Here is a 22,037-nt window from a genome sequence, read left to right on the forward strand (position 1 = left end):
TTACCTTCTGTAAATCCCCCCTCTACCAGGAGAACCTGCAGTTCATCTAGTAATATATTTTGTTGCTTTATATTTCCATCTGTTTCCAGTCACTAAACATTATCTTTAAACAATTTTATCTATTTACAGCCTATGAGTTTGGTAAACCCAGGAACATATATAGTTAGATATACTGTTCCCAGGTAAACCTTACAACTTTTTAATGTTTATTTACTTTCAAGGAGCACACTACGCTTTTCATGGAGTCCTCACATAGCGGACATTGAAGTTTTTTTACCATTCGAAAATTTTGAACGGTGGTACTGAGCACACTCAGCGGACTATAGTGTTTTGACATTTTATGTGACTGTTTATTTTATCTTCTATTATAAATCACCGGATTATAAATACTACGCAGTTTTTAACCTACAGCAGAGAATCTGACATTGTAAACAATAAGGCAATTAAATATCATCTGGTTTCTATCTTTCATACTTTTCTATGTATGTATCTATGAAATAGTTCAGTTTAATAAAATGTAGTTATAGAAGCAGTCACGTTTATTTAGTATAGTTGTGTTATATATATAAGAACCCAAATGCAGTTATAAATACACAACAGTTTGGCGACGAGGATGGCCATTAATTGTCTTTAATTCAAAGGACTTTTCCGAAAATAATTTTCTGTGAAATTACCTTGGTTAATTAGACAATGGCGGGATATATAGGGAAAATAGAGCCGTTTGATGATAGTACAGAAACGTGGAGTTCGTACGTTGAAAGACTGGAACAATATTTTGCAGTGAACGCACTTGAAAATGAGAAGAAGGTTCCAGCTTTATTGACATTATTAGGTGGGAAAACCTATGGACTTCTTAGAAATTATTGCTTAAGGTGGATCAGTACCCGCTTCCGCGGACCGATGAGATATTCGCTACTCTCGCAGGAGGACAGAAATACACGAAACTGGATCTCCGTAATGCATATTTACATATGGAGGTAGACGATGAGTCAAAACCATTGATGACAATCAATACACACAAAGGACTGTATCGTTATAATAGGATGTTATTCGGAATTGCGTCAGCACCAGCTATATGGCAAAGAACAATGGACCAGGTATTAAATGGACTTGATAGTGTACAATGCATGTTGGACGACATGATTATAACGGGCCCTGATGACGAAACACACTTACAAAACTTGAAAAATGTGTTACAGAGACTTCAGAACTATGGTTTAAGGGCAAACTTGCAGAAATGTTCTTTCCTCAAGGACAAAGTCATATACTGCGGACATGAAATTAGTGCAGATGGACTCAGGAAAACTACAGACAAAGTACAAGCTGTAATGGAAACTCCGACTCCGAAAAATGTAAAGGATGTACGTGCATTCTTAGGACTAATAAACTATTATCACAGATTTATGCCTAATTCAGCAACTGTACTTAAACCATTGAATCAACTGCTAGAAAAAGAGCGAATATGGCGCTGGACAGACGATTGTGAAAAGGCCTTCAAAAAGGCAAAGGAGCTTATTACGTCAGACTAAGTGTTAACACACTACAACCCCGAATTACCAGTCCGTTTAGCGTGTGATGCTTCGCCATTCGGACTTGGAGCAGTGTTATCTCACGTTATGCCAGATGGATCGGAAAGACCAATTTCTTTCGCATCGAGGAGTCTTACAAAATCCGAAAAGAACTATGCACAAATCCAAAAGGAGGCGCTTGGAATAGTGTGGGGAGTGAAGAAATTTAACACATTTCTGTACGGTAGGAAATTTTCTTTAATTACTGATCATCAACCTTTAACAGCAATTTTTAATCCTGAAAAATCAATTCCTGTAACTACCGCCGCTAGGTTACAGCGTTATGCTATTTTTCTCTCTGGATTTACATACAACATCGAATACAAAAATACAAAGAAACACAATAATGCAGACGCATTATCGCGACTACCGATGCAAAGTGACATGAACATTAACAGTGAAGACGCAGATGATCTTTTTCACGTGTTACAAATTGAGGACCTTCCAATTACGAGCGCCGAAATTCAACGTGAAACTCGAAAAGAAAAGGTATTAGCATCAGTTTTGTACCAAGCAATGAATGGATGGGAAATAACGGACGATTCGTTAATAAAACCTTATTTCACTCGCAGAAATGAATTAACTGTTAGTCATGGTTGCCTTCTGTGGGGAATAAGAGTCATAATTCCGATTAAATTCAGGAATCGAATTCTAGAATTACTTCATAGTAGTCACCCGGGAATGGTGAAAATGAAGGCGTTGGCCAGAGGGCATGTCTGGTGGCCCGGTATAGACAGTGACATTGAACATTTAGTCAAAAGCTGCACTGGATGCCAGATAAATCAGCACGCACCAGCACTAACACCGTTACACCCATGGGAATGGCCCGAGACACCATATGGCAACGAGTCCATATAGACTACGCAGGACCGTTTATAAACAGAATGTTTTTTGTTATGGTGGACGCGCATAGCAAGTGGCCTGAGGTTTTCGAAATGAAATCGATTACAGCAACAAAAACAATTGACATTATGAGACAAGTATTTGCTAGAAATGGAGTACCTGCTCATATTGTATCGGATAATGGACCAAGTTTTGCATCCGCAGAATTCGCAGAATTCTTGAGACAAAATGGAATAAAACACACGAAGTCAGCACCCTATCATTCAGCAACAAATGGACTTGTTGAGAGATTTATTCAAACATTTAAACAGTCAATGAAAGCAATGAAATGGGAATCTGGTGATGTAAACAAAAAGATCGCAAACTTCTTGCTGACGTATCGCCAGACACCACACACTAGCACCCACGAAACACCATCAAAACTGTTTCTAGGAAGGGACTTAAGATCTAGACTTCATTTGTTAAAACCAAACTTACGAAACACCGTTAGAGTGAGCCAGGAAAAATCTTGCGAAATAAGAATGAATAAGAAGGATAGACAATTTGAAGTAGGCGAAAGAGTTATTGCAAAGGACTATAGAGGAAAAGATCCGTGGGTAGCAGGAATTATAAGCGAGCGTGAAGGACCACTCATGTATAAAGTTTCAACCGACAACGGACACACATGGAGAAGGCATACAGAACAATTAAAGTCTACTCAAATGCCAAAATCGTATGAACAATCAATCGAAAACGATAACATTATAGTTGACAATACGGAGACACGCACACAACAACATGTGGCCGAAAAATCACCGGAACAAACCAAAAACAATGAAATGTCAATGCCGCGACGAAATCCAATAAGAGAACGAAATCCACCAAAAAGATTAATTGCCGAAATGGAATAGTCAGTGTGCATAAATAGGACTTTTATGGTTACACATTATGAGGCATAATAACCCTCGTGTAATCATAATCAGACCAGGGTCTGATCTTGCATGCTATTGTTGTCTCTTTGACACATTCCCCATTTCCATTCTCAATTTTATTGAGAAAATATTGTAAACTGCATGACCTATCTTTCTATCTATACTCTTTATATTTGTTTTCAATTTGCTAGGTCAATTTTCATTCATAATTCTTATCACGCGAACACGTGATCACACGTTTGGAATTAGCAGGGAGGAACTATAGTGTTTTGACATTTTATGTGACTGTTTATTTTATCTTCTATTATAAATCACCGGATTAATTATAAATACTACGCAGTTTTTAACCTACAGCAGAGAATCTGACATTGTAAACAATAAGGCAATTAAATATCATCTGGTTTCTATCTTTCATACTTTTCTATGTATGTATCTATGAAATAGTTCAGTTTAATAAAATGTAGTTATAGAAGCAGTCACGTTTATTTAGTATAGTTGTGTTATATATATAAGAACCCAAATGCAGTTATAAATACACAACACGGACTGCTTCCGATTCTGTAATATAGTTATCCCTCAGTTATCCCGTACCATTGTAAACTCGTACCAACGTCAACTCGTACCACTTTACAAAAACTCGTACCTATGCAAACTCGTACCACTGCTAACTCGTACCAACTTATTTAAATGCATTTAAGGGCATACGATACAGTTACAGGGAAGGTAATGACGTTGCTAACGTAATTTGTTATTTTCGCGACGTCAAACTGTGACATATCAGGAAAAGATGCATTTTTCGACTGATTTTTATACGACCGCAAATTTTGAAAAAAATTTCGTCGTATATTGCTATCACGTTGGCGTCGTCGTCGTCGTCGTCGTCGTCGTCGTCCAAATACTTTTAGTTTTCGCACTCTAACTTTAGTAAAAGTGAATAGAAATCTATGAAATTTTATAACAAGGTTTATGACCATAAAAGGAAGGCTGGTATTGATTTTGGGAGTTTTGGTCCCAATATTTTAGGAATTAGGGACCAACAAGGGCCCAAATAAGCATTTTCTTGGTTTTCGCACTATAACTTTAGTTTAAGTTAATAGAAATCTATGAAATTTTGACACAAGGTTTATGACCACAAAAGAAAGGTTGGGATTGATTTTGGGAGTTTTGGTTTCAACAGTTTAGGAATTAGGGGCCAAAAAAGGGCCCAAATAAGCATTATTCTTGGTTTTCGCACAATAACTTTAGTTAAAGTAAATAGAAATCAATGAAATTTAAACACAATGTTTATGACCACAAAAGGAAGGTTGGTATTTATTTTGGGAGTTTCGGTCCCAACAGTTTAGGAATTAGGGGCCAAAAAGGGACCCAAATAAGCATTTTTCTTGGTTTTCGCACCATAGCGTTAGTATAAGTAAATAGAAATCTATGAAATTTAAACACAAGGTTTATGACTATAAAAGGAAGGTTGGTATTGATTTTGGGAGTTTGGGTCCCAACAGTTAAGGAAAAAGGGGCCCAAAGGGTCCAAAATTAAACTTTGTTCCCAGCAGGCACTCAACGTTGAATAAACGTTGAAATGGGGTTGAAATGTGATCAACGTATATTCAACGTTGTAACAACGTAACATTTTCAACGTTGAGAAATAAACAAATATTCAACGTTGAATTAACGTTGACAATTTCAACGTTGAAATTCGAAAGTTGATTCAACATTGAATCAACGTTAACTTATTTACTCATCGGGTAGGCCTATATAAAAAAAAAAAAAGCATTATCAAATGGTAATACATGCACAACCGTAATAGTATACACTTATAAAGAAAAGAATGAAATAGAATTTTCGTTTTCACATTGATAAAACAGTATAGTACCAACTATTGATCACTAATATTTAAACTTGAGTTGTGTCACGTTATGAGAAAAAAGGGGGTAAGTCTTTGATACTGAATTTCTAGGGAATAAGAAATGTGAGTTATTTATTTTATTTCACATAATGTTAATTGGAACATAAGGATAATATGTAAAGAAATTTGAAATAGCAAGTTAATTATCTACAATGATCGCGATTTCTTTCATTCATATTTTCGCGGGATTTGAACAGGAAGTCGGATTGCCCATGCGCATTATTTAAACGCGTCTTTCCTGTATTTCAAAAAGAATAACAAAGGACGAGGTTGCAGAGAAACTTTCCGTTTATCACGCATATTTATGGTATGTAGATGTTTGTATGTGGCTATCACGGTTTTTCATATTTATAAATTGTGTTTAGAAACTCTGAATTAGTATCCGTATTGCACAATCAGAGAAAAATATAACGTCAACATACATTGCAAACAGATCAGAACACGTGGAACACGAGCCATCATATATATAATTTCCTCCAGTTATGCTATTTTTAAGAGCATTTAATGCAAAAAGCAATTTTAGTTTCATATTTAAGTTAAGGTTAAAATTGATACATTAATTATGCTTAAAGATTCAAAAAAGAAAAAAAGGGGGGATAAGCAAGTGTTTACATTATTGTGCTCAGGTAAATTTCCAAACATGTTTATTATATACTATATGCGATTTGTTTAGTTAAACATTAAGGCTTGGTAAACCACATACTTTTTGAGATTATAAATTTCAATTGGACAACAAAGTATTGAATTCGAACGATCATGTGATGAAAATTGATACATATTTTTACAAAAACATTAAATAATTAAAAAAAAAAAGTATTATTTCACGCTATGTCTATGAGAGGACAACTATAGAAAATTATGATAACTTTTCACCTAATTAATCTTTCTACAAAATTCATTCTATTTTAATTATTTTTTAAAACGAGTCTGACAGTTTGACACTTATGATATCTGATCTTCAGGTGATCTCTGACGCCTGTTTACATTAATGTGTATGTAACCTTGCGCTGAAGGTTTGCAGTCCATTATCATAACATGCATTATTTATTTTACAGTTTCTTGTCAAACAAATCATTGGCTGTAATGCATCAAGTGGAGCAAAATCAAAAATCAGTTTTGGGAATGCCAGTCTTTAAAATCATCAAAGGTAGGTTTTTTATCTGTATAACTTTATACCATTTGTGTTCAAAGATTTATCTGTTGTTTATTCTAATTTTGTAATCCTTACATACAAAAAAATGTACCATATATTATATTACATGTATGTTTATCTGTAAATCTGAACTATTCGACTTAAGCTAATTTTTTCATGTTAATGGACTTGGGCAGTCATCAATAAAAAAAACCCATCATAGGTAAAGTGTTTTCATTGTTTAGTTAAACCCAAAGTCTTACAAAACTCAGGTTGGAGCTTTTTCATTAACAAAAAACTAACAATATAAAAAAGATGTGGGATGATTGCCTATGAGACAACTATTCACAAAAGACCAAAATGACACAAACATTAACAACTATAGGTCACCGTACGGCCTACAATGAGCAAAGCCCATACCGCATAGTCAGCTATAAAAGGCCCTGATAAGACAATGTAAAACAATCATAGTAAACATTAATGTATATATTTTTTATTAAAGAAACCTTATTACAATATGTGCTTTGTCTTTATGGTTTTGTTTATTTTTAATGCTTCTAGGAACAAATTGAAAGAGGCTCAAATTTAAGATATCTTTTCATGACAAACAATTTATATTAATTATAATCTGATTTTTTCCAGAGGTTAAATATACTGCAAAAGTATAAAGATGTCATTGGGAAATACACATCTGATAAAGACCCCTCCTGCTTAAAGTCTACCGCAGAAATATCTCGAAGTGGTGGAAGAATGATGACACACAATAAGGACAAACAGAGACAAAGATAACAAATGAACAGTGTTCTCCCCAGGCCCTTAAAGGACCACGGGCCCGCGATGTATAATTTTCTACCGCGGTGGTATCGTTCTTGCCGCGATGTATAATTTTTCTCCGTGGTGCTAAAGTTTTCGGTAAAAAATTCGTATTAAAATCGGTAAAGTTTCAAATGACTTCAACTTTCAGTGAGGGTTAAAATTTTACATGAAAATTGACCAGTTCTAACCAGTTTAATCCAGTATTGACAGGTAGATTGTTTACACCACGTGATCGATTTACCTGTTGAGGTTAACATTGATGATTGGATTTAATCGATGTACATGATTCTCTTGTGTTTTAATTAAGAGATCATAATTTTAATAACAGACTTGTAATAGGGGACAAGCAGACATTTGTGAATGAACTCTTTTACGCCAGTCTTTAGTCAAAATAATTTGACTGTTATAGAAATTAATTGTGGAGTTATTTCCCCTGATTTTGCTTATTACAAATAAATGCTCCTCACATATAATTTCTCATTGAAAATTAAAATAAAGTACAAATTGAATGCTAAATTATATAAGAATGTTACATTAAGGATAAAAAAAATCTTAGAACATACTAACAAAAATGTTTTGCAAATTATTTTAGAGAATGATACCTTTATTGATACACAGACATTTTGTCATTTTATATTAAATAGATATTAACTTGATGAAAGTGGATTTTTCCGACCGTGCTAGGGCTGAAAAGCCAGTCAAAGTCGTTAAACACTTCCATAAATTGAGAGTGGATTTGACCGCGCAAGGGCTGTACAGCCAGTCATGATTAAAGATAAAAAAAAATAGCCAGTCAAGGTCGTTAAAAACTTGTATTTGTTGTTGAAAGTGGTCATGGATAAAAAAGCTTATTATGCCTAAACTTAACAGGAATGTGAGTTTAGAAGTACTAATACAATTGAAATAAAGTATTTATAAACTTAAATTTTAAAAATAATAACTAAGATGCATAAGAAAATAAATAAAACTGTTGTTAATAAGAATGGAAAGTAGTTTTCAATTTACTGAAGGTTCTGTAACAAAAATTAATCTTGTTCAAAGTTCATTGTTATGGTCAAATCTAACATGGGGAATGTGTAGTGAAACTACAAGTATTGGGAAAAAATGGCTTGATCCAAATATAAGAAGTGACTTTAGTTTAAAGACTAATTGTGCTTTCTTTTCTTTTTCAAAGATATTAAAGTATACAAACTGTTTTATTGATTTACTTTTTCTACCAATAATGTTATGACCCAAAGTCCATACAACACAGTACCACAGTAAACAAAACAAAGGCAAAAAGGTAATGTCAAAAACCAACTAGAAAAAAATAAGCGACGCAACGCGACACAAAATATTGTAAAATTCATTTCGTCACGCGTTACCCTGGTGCTATCCAAAAATCCTGGGGAGAACACTGATGAATATATAAAATAAATATTGTATCAAAAGAAATATGATTGTATTACTTAATTTGATATTGTTCCTGAGTTTGTATTCATTTAATGGTTTATACCAATTATTGGTGTGAGGGTAATATTTATATATTCATAACATTTTTGGTCAAGGACCTTTGGTTTTTGTGGAGATTTGTCTGCCCGTGAGTGGTTAGCAGTCATGCAGCAATTTCTTATTGTAATAAGTATTGCAATCATCCTGAACACAAGTTGGATCTTATTATGTCTTCATGATTCTTGGGATATACTTCTTTGAAGAAGGGCTTTACATTTGTTGGTCGTTAAAAAAACTACTTTCAACTTGTGAGAATTATTTAGAACTATATATATTCAACATCTTCTTTCCTCTCTGTCTGGAGATCCTTTCTGTGGTGTTGGGGATGTTGTTTCAGTAACAGTTGATGTATTTATTCAGATGGTTCCCATTTAGCTTATTTATTTGGTTTATATGTATCTTGGTGAGAGAAAAACACATTAAAAAAAGTGTACACTCAGGCTGCCTACCATCTAACAACAGCAAAAATTTGGATAGCAGGTAAAAATGTGTATGCAGCTTAATAATTAAGTTCATTAATATACTTTCAACTACTATTCAACCTTGAATCAACGTTGAATGGATGTTGAAACTTCAACGTTGAAATGTCAACGTTAATTCCAATTTTCAAAATCAAACATAAATTTGACATTGTTTCAACGTTGAGAAACAACCTTGTTTCAACGTTGAATCAACGTTGAGTGCCTGCTGGGTTTGATTTCATTAAACTTGAATAATTGGGGTCCTTTCATATGCTGAATCTAACTGTGTATGTAGATTCTTAATTTTTGGTCCCGTTTTCAAATTGGTCTACATTAAGGTCCAAAGGGTCCAAAATTAAACTTAGTTTGATTTTAACAAAAATTGAAACCTTGGTGTTCTTTGATATGCTGAATCTACAAATGTACTTAGATTTTTATACGACCGCAAATTTTGAAAAAATTTTCGTCGTATATTGCTATCACGTTGGCGTCGTCGTCGTCGTCGTCGGCGTCGTCGTCGTCGTCGTCGTCGTCGTCGTCCGAATACTTTTAGTTTTCGCACTCTAACTTTAGTAAAAGTGAATAGAAAACTATGAAATTTTAACACAAGGTTTATGACCATAAAAGGAAGGCTGGTATTGATTTTGGGAGTTTTGGTCCCAACATTTTAGGAATTAGGGGCCAAAAAGGGCCCAAATAAGCATTTTCTTGGTTTTCGCACTATAACTTTAGTTTAAGTTAATAGAAATCTATGAAATTTTGACACAAGGTTTATGACCACAAAAGAAAGGTTGGGATTGATTTTGGGAGTTTTGGTTTCAACAGTTTAGGAATTAGGGGCCAAAAAAGGGCCCAAATAAGCATTATTCTTGGTTTTCGCACAATAACTTTAGTTAAAGTGAATAGAAATCAATGAAATTTAAACACAATGTTTATGACCACAAAAGGAAGGTTGGTATTGATTTTGGGAGTTTCTGTCTCAACAGTTTAGGAATTAGGGGCCAAAAAGGGACCCAAATAAGCATTTTTCTTGGTTTTCGAACCATAGCGTTAGTATAAGTAAATAGAAATCTATGAAATTTAAACATAAGGTTTATGACTATAAAAGGAAGGTTGGTATTGATTTTGGGAGTTTTGGTCCCAACAGTTAAGGAAAAAGGGGCCCAAAGGGTCCAAAATTAAACTTTGTTTGATTTCATCAAAATTGAATAATTGGGGTTCTTTAATATGCCGAATCTAACTGTGGATGTAGATTCTTAATTTTTGGTCCCGTTTTCAAATTGGTCTACATTAAGGTCCAAAGGGTCCAAAATTAAACTTAGTTTGATTTTAACAAAAATTGAAACCTTGGGGTTCTTTGATATGCTGAATCTAAAAATGTACTTAGATTTTTGATTATTGGCCCAGTTTTCAAGTTGGCCCAAATCGAGGTCCAAAATTAAACATTGTTTGATTTCATCAAAAATTGAATAATTGGGGTTCTTTGATATGCCAAATCTAACTGTGTATGTAGATTCTTAATTTTTGGCCCAGTTTTAAAATTGGTCTAAATTAAAGTGCAAAGGGTCCAAAATTAAACTAAGTTTGATTTTAACAAAAATTAAATTCTTGGGCCTCTTTGATATGCTGAATCTAAACATGTACTTAGATTTTTGATTATGGGCCCAGTTTTCAAGTTGGTCCAAATCAGGATCTAAAATTATTATATTAAGTATTGTGCAATAGCAAGTCATTTCAATTGCACAGTATTGTGCAATGGCAAGAAATATCTAATTTCACAATATTGTGAAATAGCAATTTTTTTTTTAATTAAGAGTTATCTTTCTTTGTCCAGTATAGTAAGAAAGAAATATCTGCAAGAATTTTTTTTAATTGGAGTTATCTTTCTTTGTCCAGAATCAACTTAAATCTTTGTTATATACAATATACAATGTATATTCACTTTTTACTACCAACTGGTAAATTTAAATAATCTTTACCATTCAGTGATAACAAGCAGTTTTTTTTACATCTTAATATTTTATGATGTATTTAAATGAGTAGTAATTGTTGCAAACTCCATTAGAATATTTTAATTGAAATTAGTTTTGGAATAAGGGAAAGGGGGATGTGAATAAAAAATTGGGTTCAATTTTTCTCATTTGAAATTTCATAAATAAAAAGAAAATTTCTTCAAACATTTTTTTGAGAGGATTAATATTCAACAGCATAGTGAATTGCTCTAAGAGAAAACAAAAATTTTAAGTTCATTTGAATACATTCATTCTGTGTCAGAAACCTATGCTGTGTCAACTATTTAATCACAATCCAAATTTAGAGTGGAATCCAGCTTGAATGTTGTGTCCATACTTGCCCCAACCGTTCAGGGTTCAACCTCTGCGGTCGTATAAAGCTACGCCCTGCGGAGCATCTGGTTGATTATTGGCCCAGTTTTCAAGTTGGCCCAAATCGAGGTCCAAAATTAAACATTGTTTGATTTCATCAAAAATTGAATATTTGGGGTTCTTTGATATGCCAAATCTAACTGTGTATGTAGATTCTTAATTTTTGGTCCAGTTTTAAAATTGGTCTAATTTAAAGTGCAAGGGTTCAAAATTAAACTAAGTTTGATTTTAACAAAAATCAAATTCTTGGGCCTCTTTGATATGCTGAATCTAAACATGTACTTAGATTTTTGATTATGGGCCCAGTTTTCAAGTTGGTCCAAATCAGGATCTAAAATTATTATATTAAGTATTGTGCAATAGCAAGTCTTTTCAATTGCACAGTATTGTGCAATGGCAAGAAATATCTAATTTCACAATATTGTGAAATAGCAATTTTTTTTTTAATTAAGAGTTATCTTTCTTTGTCCAATAAAGTAAGCAAGAAATATCTGCAAGATTTTTTTTAATTGGAGTTATCTTTCTTTGTCCAGAATCAACTTAAATCTTTGTTATATACAATATACAATGTATATTCACTTTTTACTACCAACTGATAAATTTAAATAATCTTTACCATTCAGTGATAACAAGCAGTTTTTTTACATCTTAATATTTTATAATGTATTTAGATGAGTAGTAATTGTTGCAAACTCCATTAGAATATTTTAATTGAAATTAGTTTTGGAATAAGGGAAAATGGGATGTGATTAAAAAATTGGGTTCAATTTTTCTCATTTGAAATTTCATAAATAAAAAGAAAATTTCTTCAAACATTTTTTTGAGAGGATTAATATTCAACAGCATAGTGAATTGCTCTAAGAGAAAACAAAAATTTTAAGTTTATTTGAATACATTCATTCTGTGTCAGAAACCTATGCTGTGTCAACTATTTAATCACAATCCAAATTTAGAGCGGAATCCAGCTTGAATGTTGTGTCCATACTTGTCCCAACTTTCAGGGTTCAACCTCTGCGGTCGTATAAAGCTACGCCCTGCGGAGCATCTGGTTATCATTGAAACTGATTTAATTTGAAAACGAGTTCATGGGTCCCTATTTTTCAAAACGGCATTTGGTTTCATTTTGCAGGGAGATTATGTGACCCAAATTTTATGAAACTGTAAATAGAGGATTTTTTTTAATTGTGATAAACATGCAGTAAAAAAATACGTTTTTTCCTCAATTCATGAACATTTGATAAATATGAGTCATTTCTGAATAAAAAAAAATACACAGAAATTACCGATTATTTAACAAAAAACAATTTGTTTTTATCTTTTATAACAAAAAAGTTATGTCTTTCTTTCGAAAAAGAAATTACGGCTACAAATCTGAATTTCGAGCAAATATCCAAAATTTCGACCCCATTTTACGCAAAAAGTAGCACATGAAGGTATATTTTTTATTACATATTTGATTTAATCAGGTAAAAAATAGCCTATATGCAAATTTTCATGAACTTGTAAATACAGGATCAAACCTGTATCGTATGCCCTTAAATGGTGTTTAATGATGTATATAATTTACCTTCACTCAGTACCTCTCAAGTCTGTAAAATGTATATAATTTAAAAGTACAATGACCAATTTGTAGCTAATGGTCCCTGTCTATTGGATAGAAAATACAGTGGCAGATTTGCTTTGTTGTCTCCTTTGAATAGACTCTTTTTTAAACTTTTACTGATAATTATTGAATTTAATTTTTAATCATTCCAAATTAATTTTTCATGAATAAATCCTAGCAGTTAATCAAAATGATTTCCAAAATGAAATTCTTTACTTTTTATAAATAACAACAATGAAGATCTTTAAATGTTCATTTTGAGCTCAAATACGAACTTCAAAAAATGATTTTTTTTGGAGGAGTGGGCTTACCCGCAGGTCTGAAACACTTAGTTATGGGACCTGAAACTTTGAAAAATAATGTTAACCCGAGGGCATATAACTACTAATCATGTTTATTATCAAAATTCGCCAAGGAAATGACTACTTTCCGGTGCAAGTCCAGTTTAAGTACAAAATCGGAAATACTTTGAATGTTGGTGCAAATGATCTTCGTTAGATTGATATACCCAGTTCAGTATCCCTCCAGCCTAACTTGACAACTATTAAGAGGTGTATAGAGGTCATCTGCCAGGTCTTAAGGCAGCAACATTTGATTTTCTGGGGGGGGGGGGGGGTATGGATTTTTTTCTAGGCAAACTTTCTTTTCCCTTCTGCGAAAAACAATCTATTTTTTTGGCAACAAGTCGAAAACAATTATTTTCTTTCAATTTTAGTATTACATATAGTGGCAGCTAAGGGTGAAACATTTTTTCTCCAAAAGAATTGAATATCTAGAAATGTTTGCCACTGAACAATAAGTTAGAAACAATTAATCATGACCTTTCTTTATACATTGAATGGATATAAAAAGATGTGGCATAAATGCCACTGAGACAACACTAGGCCACTCTCCATCAAATCCACACTTGATAAATAGTAAACCATTATAGGTCAAAGTATGGCTCATACCAAACAGAGAGCTATAAAGGTCTCCAAAAACAAAAAAGTGTAAAACCATTCAGTCAAACTGGAAAACAAACGGTATAATTTAAGTTTTGAACTAGTGGTCTTCAACGATATTGATGTCTCCTGCTAGCCAGCTTTGCTCAATGATAACATGTTAATCAGCGACCCTTATAGCAATTAGACAGGCGAGACAAATTCAACTTTGTTGTGTTCTCCATGAAAGATTAGAACTTGTGACATACTACTGAAAGATGTATTGAACAGGTCGAGAACTCTAGATTTTCTGACGTCAGAATATATTTGCATAGTAATTTCCAAAACACAAGGCCAATATGGCCTTGAAATACTGACCAATCGACTCAATGAGGCCGTAGTTTTTTTTATTTTTAGTTTTACGAACCCTCCTACCCTAATTTTTGCCAAATAGGAAAAAAAATAAATTTAAAAATGTTGATTTTTATCTATTTTTTCTCCTCCGACCCAGTGTTTTTTATGCAAAAAAAAATAAATTTTAGTTCATAACTGCATGAAAGAATCTAAATTTATGCTCTTGGTGATTTAGTAAGTTTTTGCACATTGATTTTCAATTCAAACCTTGTCAAGAAAAAAAAAAGTTGTTACACTAGTAGAAAATCTCCTGGTGAAATGAAAAAAAAAATTTGATATTGACGGTTGGTATTAAAAAAAATCAGCAGCAGCAGCAGTTTTTTTTTTGTTTTTTTTTCGTCCTCCTACCCATTGGTTTTGTCAAAAAAATTCGTAAAACTAAAAATATAATAACTATGGCCTGAACTACAATGCATTGTGGGCTACTACGAGTAAAATACTACTTAAAACACGTGGAAATAGTGGGAAAACAGTCAACTAATGTATTGTCTGGGACTCTCATTACCAATATTTTTATTCTGCAAATATATTTAATGTAAAATATATAACGTTATCTTCAATTTGCATGCTCAGATTAAAAAAATATTGTTTACTGGCTTCACGATTCGACTTTCTTTTCCGCCTTGCAAAAGTAGTTGAACCGGTTTTGTGCATTGTTATGACATTTGTATGAATTGGACCTGCATTAATTTCACGACACGAAACAGTGAACTATCCAATGAAGTGACCACTGTCCAGTAAGAAAATCATTTAAGCTCTTTTCAACCAGTATTTAAATGTCATTCCAAAATCATTTCTGCCTAGAAAAACACGAAACTTTCATTGAAACACTTCTTTCTGTACTGAATGAGTATTTTTTTTAACAGGACCTGAACTAAAAGTAAGAACATCATAATATTCAGTATGCTAAAATTAAGTTTTATGAAAGCGGCAGGGGCGCTTCCAGCCATTTTAAAAGGGGGTCCTTACCCTGGACAAAAGGGGAGGTACGGTTTATAGCTCAATATTTTTTTTTATAGTTTCATCCATCGATAATATCCGTTTGTTGCTAATTTTATCACAAAATATACCTCAGGTTTTTTTTTATCGTTTGGCTGCTGTCCTGACATATGTAAACTATCTCCAATATTAAAAGTCTCTGGATCATAGTGGGTGCCACATTACCTATTATATTTTTTTTTCTAAAACGTGCTTTGTATATAGAAATAAGGAGATGAGGTATGAGTGCCAAAGAGACATCTTACCAACAAAGACTTATTCAGTAAAGCAAGCAGTCATAGGTTCAATGCTGAAAAGTAAGCTATAAATGACCCAAAAATTACTTGTGTAAAACAATAAAAAAAGAGTAAAAACAAATAAAAAAATCGGCCCAACTAAATGTATAAAAGGAGAAGAAATCTATCCCATCAAAAAAAATATTGTTTAGGAACCTGTATTTCAGTGGTTGTCGTTTGTTTATGTGTTACATATTTGTTTTTCGTTCATTTTTCTCGTTTGAATTGTTTTACATTGTCATATCGGGGCCTTTTATAACTATGCGGTATGGGTTTTCTCATTGTTGAAGGCCGTACAGTGATCTATAAACGTTAATTTCTGTGTCATGTTGGTCTCGTGGACAGCGGTTGCATTGGCATTCATACCACATCTTCTTTTTTTATTATAGATCCAACGCTGCAATTTTCACAAAACATATAAAATTTTCCACCATGTCGCACATACATATGGATAACATCATTACAGCTTATTTCCTAATGCATGTAGAGCAAAACTTTGGTCAGCTTGCTTGATTTGTTTGTATATTGTACAAAATATAAAATATACAAGTTAAACTATGCCTATATATATATTGTTTAAAGATGTCAATCTTATTTCAAAGCTTGTATAAACAACTATACACACAAAGCAAGCAAGCCAGCCAACCAAAGTTTTACTTTGTAGGTATACGAAATCAGCTGTAATGATTTATTCAGTTTGGCAAAAGTCCGAGCCTGTTAAAAAAACGAACACACTGAAACTACAGTTACTGACTTCATTACCTTCAAAACAAAGGGAACAGTTTGGAATTATAGATTTTGTTAACACTGCCATGTATGTAAATATTTCTACGCCTTTTTTAAGAACACAAAATTCAAGGATCACACATTTGCCTTCAATCTATACTACAATTGCTGTACTCGTGATTATCAGCACCGGCTGTTATCGACAGCTTACTTTACACTAGTAAGTTTGTCTCATGGGTAATTGTGTTTTTTCGCTGTTGTTTCGTTGCTGTCTGGTTGACAAATACATGAAATATCTGTGCCATCGTCAAACATGTTAACGGCTATATATCGGATAATTCAAACCCTGTTTTCTTCGTATAGAAACAACTCTTCGTTAATCTGAGCATGGAAGTAATACTTTATATCACGAACTATAAATGAGGATACACAAAATGAAAAACTAAGCAAAATTGTAATCCCGCATTGCACGAAAAAATGTGTTGTATTTCAGTAAATAACACGTGTTCTTGGTTGATTGTAAACACGTAGTAGTCCATCATGCATTGTGACTCATTTAGTGGATTGGTTAAAAACCTAGGTAAAAATAAATTGCGTCACATGTAAATAAACAAATACATGTGTGAGAACATAAGTATGCTAATTTATGCATTTCCATATAAGGTAGTGGTCCTGACCATGATTTCTGTATACTTAAATTTGTTAGGCCATTTTTTTTTATTCTTTATACTGTTATTCTCTTTACAATATATATAGGCACCTCGTTATTCTCTCTTCTTTATTTTCGGGTTAATTTTTCTCTATTCTTTCTATTTTTTGCTCATTAATCGCAATTCTATAAATCCCCACCCATACCCTTATATAATTTTATGGCAAGTTTAAATCAAGATGATCCTAGTTATGTAGTGACGTTACGCGCGATGTTCGTACATGTTTGACTCACTTTAAGGTAAAGGAACAGTAAATGGGCTATGTCGCAGATTTTGCTACAAAATTGCATACAACCTTTGCTCGTTGAACTACAACTGAAAATCGAAAAAATAATACATTTATCTCTTTTATTTGCTGAAAAGTTGCAGATTGATTTCTCTTAATATGGGTGAACATTTGTATAGAAAGCACATAAAATCGGCGAAAAGCCTTCTTAAATTTGTCTTAAAATCGCCAAATCTCTAATTCTACTCCATAGATTTTTCTTAAAAAACTATATATTGTTGACACATAAATTTCTGTTTTAATGATATAAAATAATCATAGGGTCACCGACTTCGTTTTTTTTTTATCTATTAATCAATTTTTTACCTTATTGGTAATGAAAAACGTCAAAAATCAACGTTTTACGGCCTGCAACGCGATAACGTTACGATTATTTCGACGTTTTGTTGGATTTTTTCACAAAAACGCAACTTTGAATGATGTATACTGTAAAAACGGAGTCGGTGACCCTATCTTTATTTTGCATCATTATAACGGAAATTTTTGTATCAACAACATACAGTTTTTTAAGAAAAATCTATGTAGTAGAATTAGAGATTTGGCGATTTTAAGACAAATTTTAGAAGGGTTTTCGCCGATTTTATGTGCTTTCTATACAAATGTTCACCCATTTTGTAAGAATTCAATCAGTAACATTTCAAATGATAATTGAGATAAATGCATTATTATTTCGATTTTCAGTTGAAGTTCATCGAGCCAGAGCTGTATGCCAAATTTTACTGAAATCGAAGACATAGCCCATTTACTGTAAGTTGTAACTTGACCTTAAGGGCATACGATACAGTTACAGGGAAGGTAATGACGTTGCTAACGTAATTTGTTATTTTCGCGACGTCAAACTGTGACATATCGGGGAAAGATGCATTTTTCGACTGATTTTTATCATTCAAACTGATTTAATTTGAAAACGAGTTCATGGACCCCTATTGTTAAAAACGGCATTTTGTTTCATTTTGCAGGGAGATGATGTGACCCAAATTTTATAAAACTGTAAATAGAGGATTTTTTTTAATTTTGATAAACATGCAGTAAAAAATGACGTTTTTTCCTCAATTCATGAACATTTGATAAATATGAGTTATTTCTGAATAAAAAATTGTATATTTTTTATGATATTTATCAAATACAGAAATTACCGATTATTTAACAAAAAACAATTTATGTTTATCTTTTATAACAAAAAAGTTATGTCTATCTTTCGAAAAAGAATTTACGGCCACAAATCTGAATTTTGCGCAAATATACAAAATTTCGACCTCATTTTACTCAAAAAGTAGCACATGAAGGTATATTTTTTATTGCATATTTGATTTAATCAGGTAAAAATTAGCCTATATGCAAATTTTCACGAACTTGTAAATACAGGTTCAAAACTGTATCGTATGCCCTTAAGCGTAACACAACGTCGCGAATATTTTGTAACATTCAAACCAAAACTTCGGCTGAAACGTTGGATTTAAGCATGTGCGACATTCATTTAAGACTCCGCAAAATCCACGGTGCGTTTTAACTACTTATCCAAAATTGATGTACTTTAGATTTTTGAAAAATTAAGAAAAATAACATTTAAAAAAATCATAAAATTCTACCATTATAAGAGCTCCGATAAGCAAACAATTGACGTAGATTTGAGTTGAATACATTTTTGCGTCAAAAATGGCGGTGCGATAACCTTGTAAGCCTTTGGAAAATATCTCATAAATTACCATATATCATTTTCAGGATAATTGTTTTTAAATTCGTCAAATTAAGCAAATTAACATTGATGTAGTAAATACAAATACGAACCTTTTTCCATTTTAGATAAATGTTTTTGAATCTCAAATCTGGAATACCATTTTTTTTCCCCGTGGGACAGATTTGCCCTTTTAGTATGGAACACTTTATTTTTTCTATGACGTCATCATAACATCATAAAAAATGCATAAAAAACTGAAGAAACTTTTTTGTTAAATAATGGAAAAAAACGTTTTTCAAAATATTAAATAGTTTAGACGAAAATCACAGTTTAATAGTTACAATACATGAAATATGTTACGCTGGACAGCCTAGAAATAGCCGTTTTTTTAAACTGAACCTTGGTGCATGCAGCATAAACATAGATTCAACAAATTTTTTTTCTTTTTTATTTAAAAAAAACATTTTTTTTTAAATGCGTACAATAGCGATAAATATGATATCACAAAATGAAAATATTTTGGACTTGCATCTTGCAAACTACACCGATTTTCAAATGAGGTACGAACATCGCGCGTAACGTCAGTACATTTGTAAATTTGTCTACAAAAGCAAGAATCAAACTCGCAACAGACCGTCATCGTAAAGTAATAGTATACATTTTTTTTTCTAATATTAACCTGTTATATTCCTTATGTTTCTGGTGAACAAAAATGTTGATTTCAATATTAGCAATAAATCATAGAAAAAATGAATGGCATATTACGATACGATCTTTAAAAGCTTCTATTAAAAAAGTTTTGGATAAATTTAACAGTGGGATTAATTCAAATTTCCAAGGAGTTACTACGTACTCGGCTCGGTGTTTCTGTCTATTAAAACACCAGTAGTTGATCCAGAGAGAGGGAGGGATACCGTGGGTTGGACCCCCCTTTTTTCACGATCAAGGCATTTAAATGGGGATATAAAGTTAAAATCCCTTTTAAAAATAGTTGTAAACGCCCCTGAAAGCAGTCCGCGATTTAAGATGATGTGCTCTTTTTGGTGTTTCAATGCTAAGCTAGAGGCATAAAGTATACGTATCATAGGTCTCCTGCTCAATATATGAGAATTTTAAAAAAATCTGCTTCTGCCTTCCCCTTGTACTCCTATATTTAAACATTCGGTTCTTAATATATAGTCTTATTTGTATGCAGCGTCCCTATAACACATACATGTATTTAAAGATATTGGATAAAACAAGTATTAGTTTTGGATTGTACAAGTTGTTTATGACATTTTTTGCAAACTTTTAAGGCTAGCACATTATGGACCAACAAGTCAAGTAATCTATGTTTTAAACTTTATAACGAAAATCTCTGTAAATGTGTCTGTGATTTTTCAAACAATCATGGCTTTATTTTCATCAAATGCACATTTTTTATTGGGAGCAACCCCCAAAAGACAAGAAGTCAATTTGCTGTTGTAGAAAGGAAAAGAGAAACACTTCGCATTTTTATCATAAAAGGAGGTACTAGTACTTGAATTCGATGTATTTGCGACGACTTTTTCAAAAAGGGGTCCACTTATTTTTTATTATAAGGATATTGATATGTGTGTCTTTATGCTACGTTGGCTAGAGGTATAGCGGGAGGGTTGAGAACTTGAGATCTCACAAAGACATGTCTAACCCCGCCGCATTTTTCGCCTGTCCCAAGTCAGGAGCCTCTGGCCTTTTTCCAAATCAATATGGATACTTCATAATGTTTTGTTTTACTGAATATGCATGAAATATTTCCCACTAGAAGTAACGCACGCACCAAACAACACGATATATAGTTGACAGAAATTATATGAAGAAAACAACTGAACATCAGAAGCACAGAAGTGCAACAAAAACAAACTCTAACATACATAACTAGTTCTTTTGATTTTCAATCTAATTAAAATTTTAATTAGATTGTTTTTAGCTCCGCGCCTGATTCTGGTGCAAACATTTTAGGGCATATATTTTGTAGCCGAACACACGAACACTGTGATATAATAAAAATATCAATACTCAAATAGTTCAGTATTAGGCTAAATTCAATACAATTAATCGGTGTTTTTTTTTTACATCGAGATGACCGTGAGGTTATTCCGATGTCTTGTTATTGCCTATATTTCCATTATGCAAATTATTTTTTGGGGTTTTCAACCGATCCATAAAAATAATAGACCCGCGATTATTGTCTGGTGCAAAATAACATTACGTATCGCTTGTTTCAAATTCATTTTTTCAATGAATACTCCTATAATTATTTTTTTTATATTAAAACACAAATTGATATGAAAGTGTGTTAATTGTCGTTAGGTGTATATACAAAAGTAAAAAATCATTCATACTATCTAAATAAACTCATCATAGATACCAGGACTAAATTTAGTATATATACGCCAGACGCGTGTTTCGTCTACAAAAGACTCATCAGTGATGCTCGACTCCAAAAAAAATAAAAAGGCCAAATAAATTACGAAGTTGAAGAGCATTGAGGACCAACATTACCAAAAGCACACGTACCGAAAAAAGTGTTAAAGCTTGTGGAAGAATATCTAGACAAGGACTGGTAACTTTGTTATTGTTTTTGCGGTAAAATATGAATGGCTTCTAATATCCAATCTTTAAGAAAAATCGATTGTTTTTTACAGAAGAGTGTCCATCAAGCACTTGCACTGCACTATAACTAGAATAGTAGAATAGAGTGACATACAGATGAAAATTATATATACATTCAACCGTAATATTAATGTAATATATTATAACAACCAAATGTATAATCTGAGAATATTATTATATTTGTATTGCTGTTCCAGGTGTATTGATTTGTATCACTGAAATACAATAGTTATTAATGTGCGGTAGAATTTCCTGTCATTAATTAATCATCCACGTACGAACT

General features: G+C 32.6%; 3 protein-coding genes and 1 long non-coding RNA gene across 4 annotated transcripts in view; all 4 read left to right on the forward strand.

Moving 5' to 3' along the window:
• The window catches only part of LOC134686919 (WD repeat and coiled-coil-containing protein-like), a 66,804-nt gene extending 56,754 nt beyond the window's left edge, over positions 1–10,050 (forward strand). The window contains exon 16 of the transcript XR_010101693.1: positions 9,556–10,050. The gene's annotated coding sequence lies outside the window, so the exon portion shown is untranslated. The remainder of the gene's footprint in view (positions 1–9,555) is intronic.
• LOC134687720 (uncharacterized protein K02A2.6-like) lies at positions 1,617–2,426 on the forward strand. Its single transcript, XM_063548178.1, has one exon. It carries the CDS (start codon positions 1,617–1,619, stop codon positions 2,424–2,426), a length of 810 nt encoding a protein of 269 aa, XP_063404248.1.
• Positions 2,540–3,301, forward strand: LOC134687721 (uncharacterized protein K02A2.6-like). Its single transcript, XM_063548179.1, has one exon. The coding sequence runs from the start codon at positions 2,540–2,542 to the stop codon at positions 3,299–3,301; it is 762 nt and encodes a 253-aa protein (XP_063404249.1).
• Positions 5,390–7,148, forward strand: LOC134686918 (uncharacterized). Its single transcript, XR_010101692.1, has 3 exons — positions 5,390–5,532; positions 6,281–6,372; positions 7,000–7,148. It is a non-coding gene; the product is annotated as an uncharacterized LOC134686918 (long non-coding RNA).
• Positions 10,051–22,037: the final 11,987 nt, after the last annotated feature.

The sequence above is a fragment of the Mytilus trossulus genome, chromosome 10 (assembly GCF_036588685.1).
Source record: "Mytilus trossulus isolate FHL-02 chromosome 10, PNRI_Mtr1.1.1.hap1, whole genome shotgun sequence".
NCBI lineage: Eukaryota > Metazoa > Mollusca > Bivalvia > Mytilida > Mytilidae > Mytilus > Mytilus trossulus.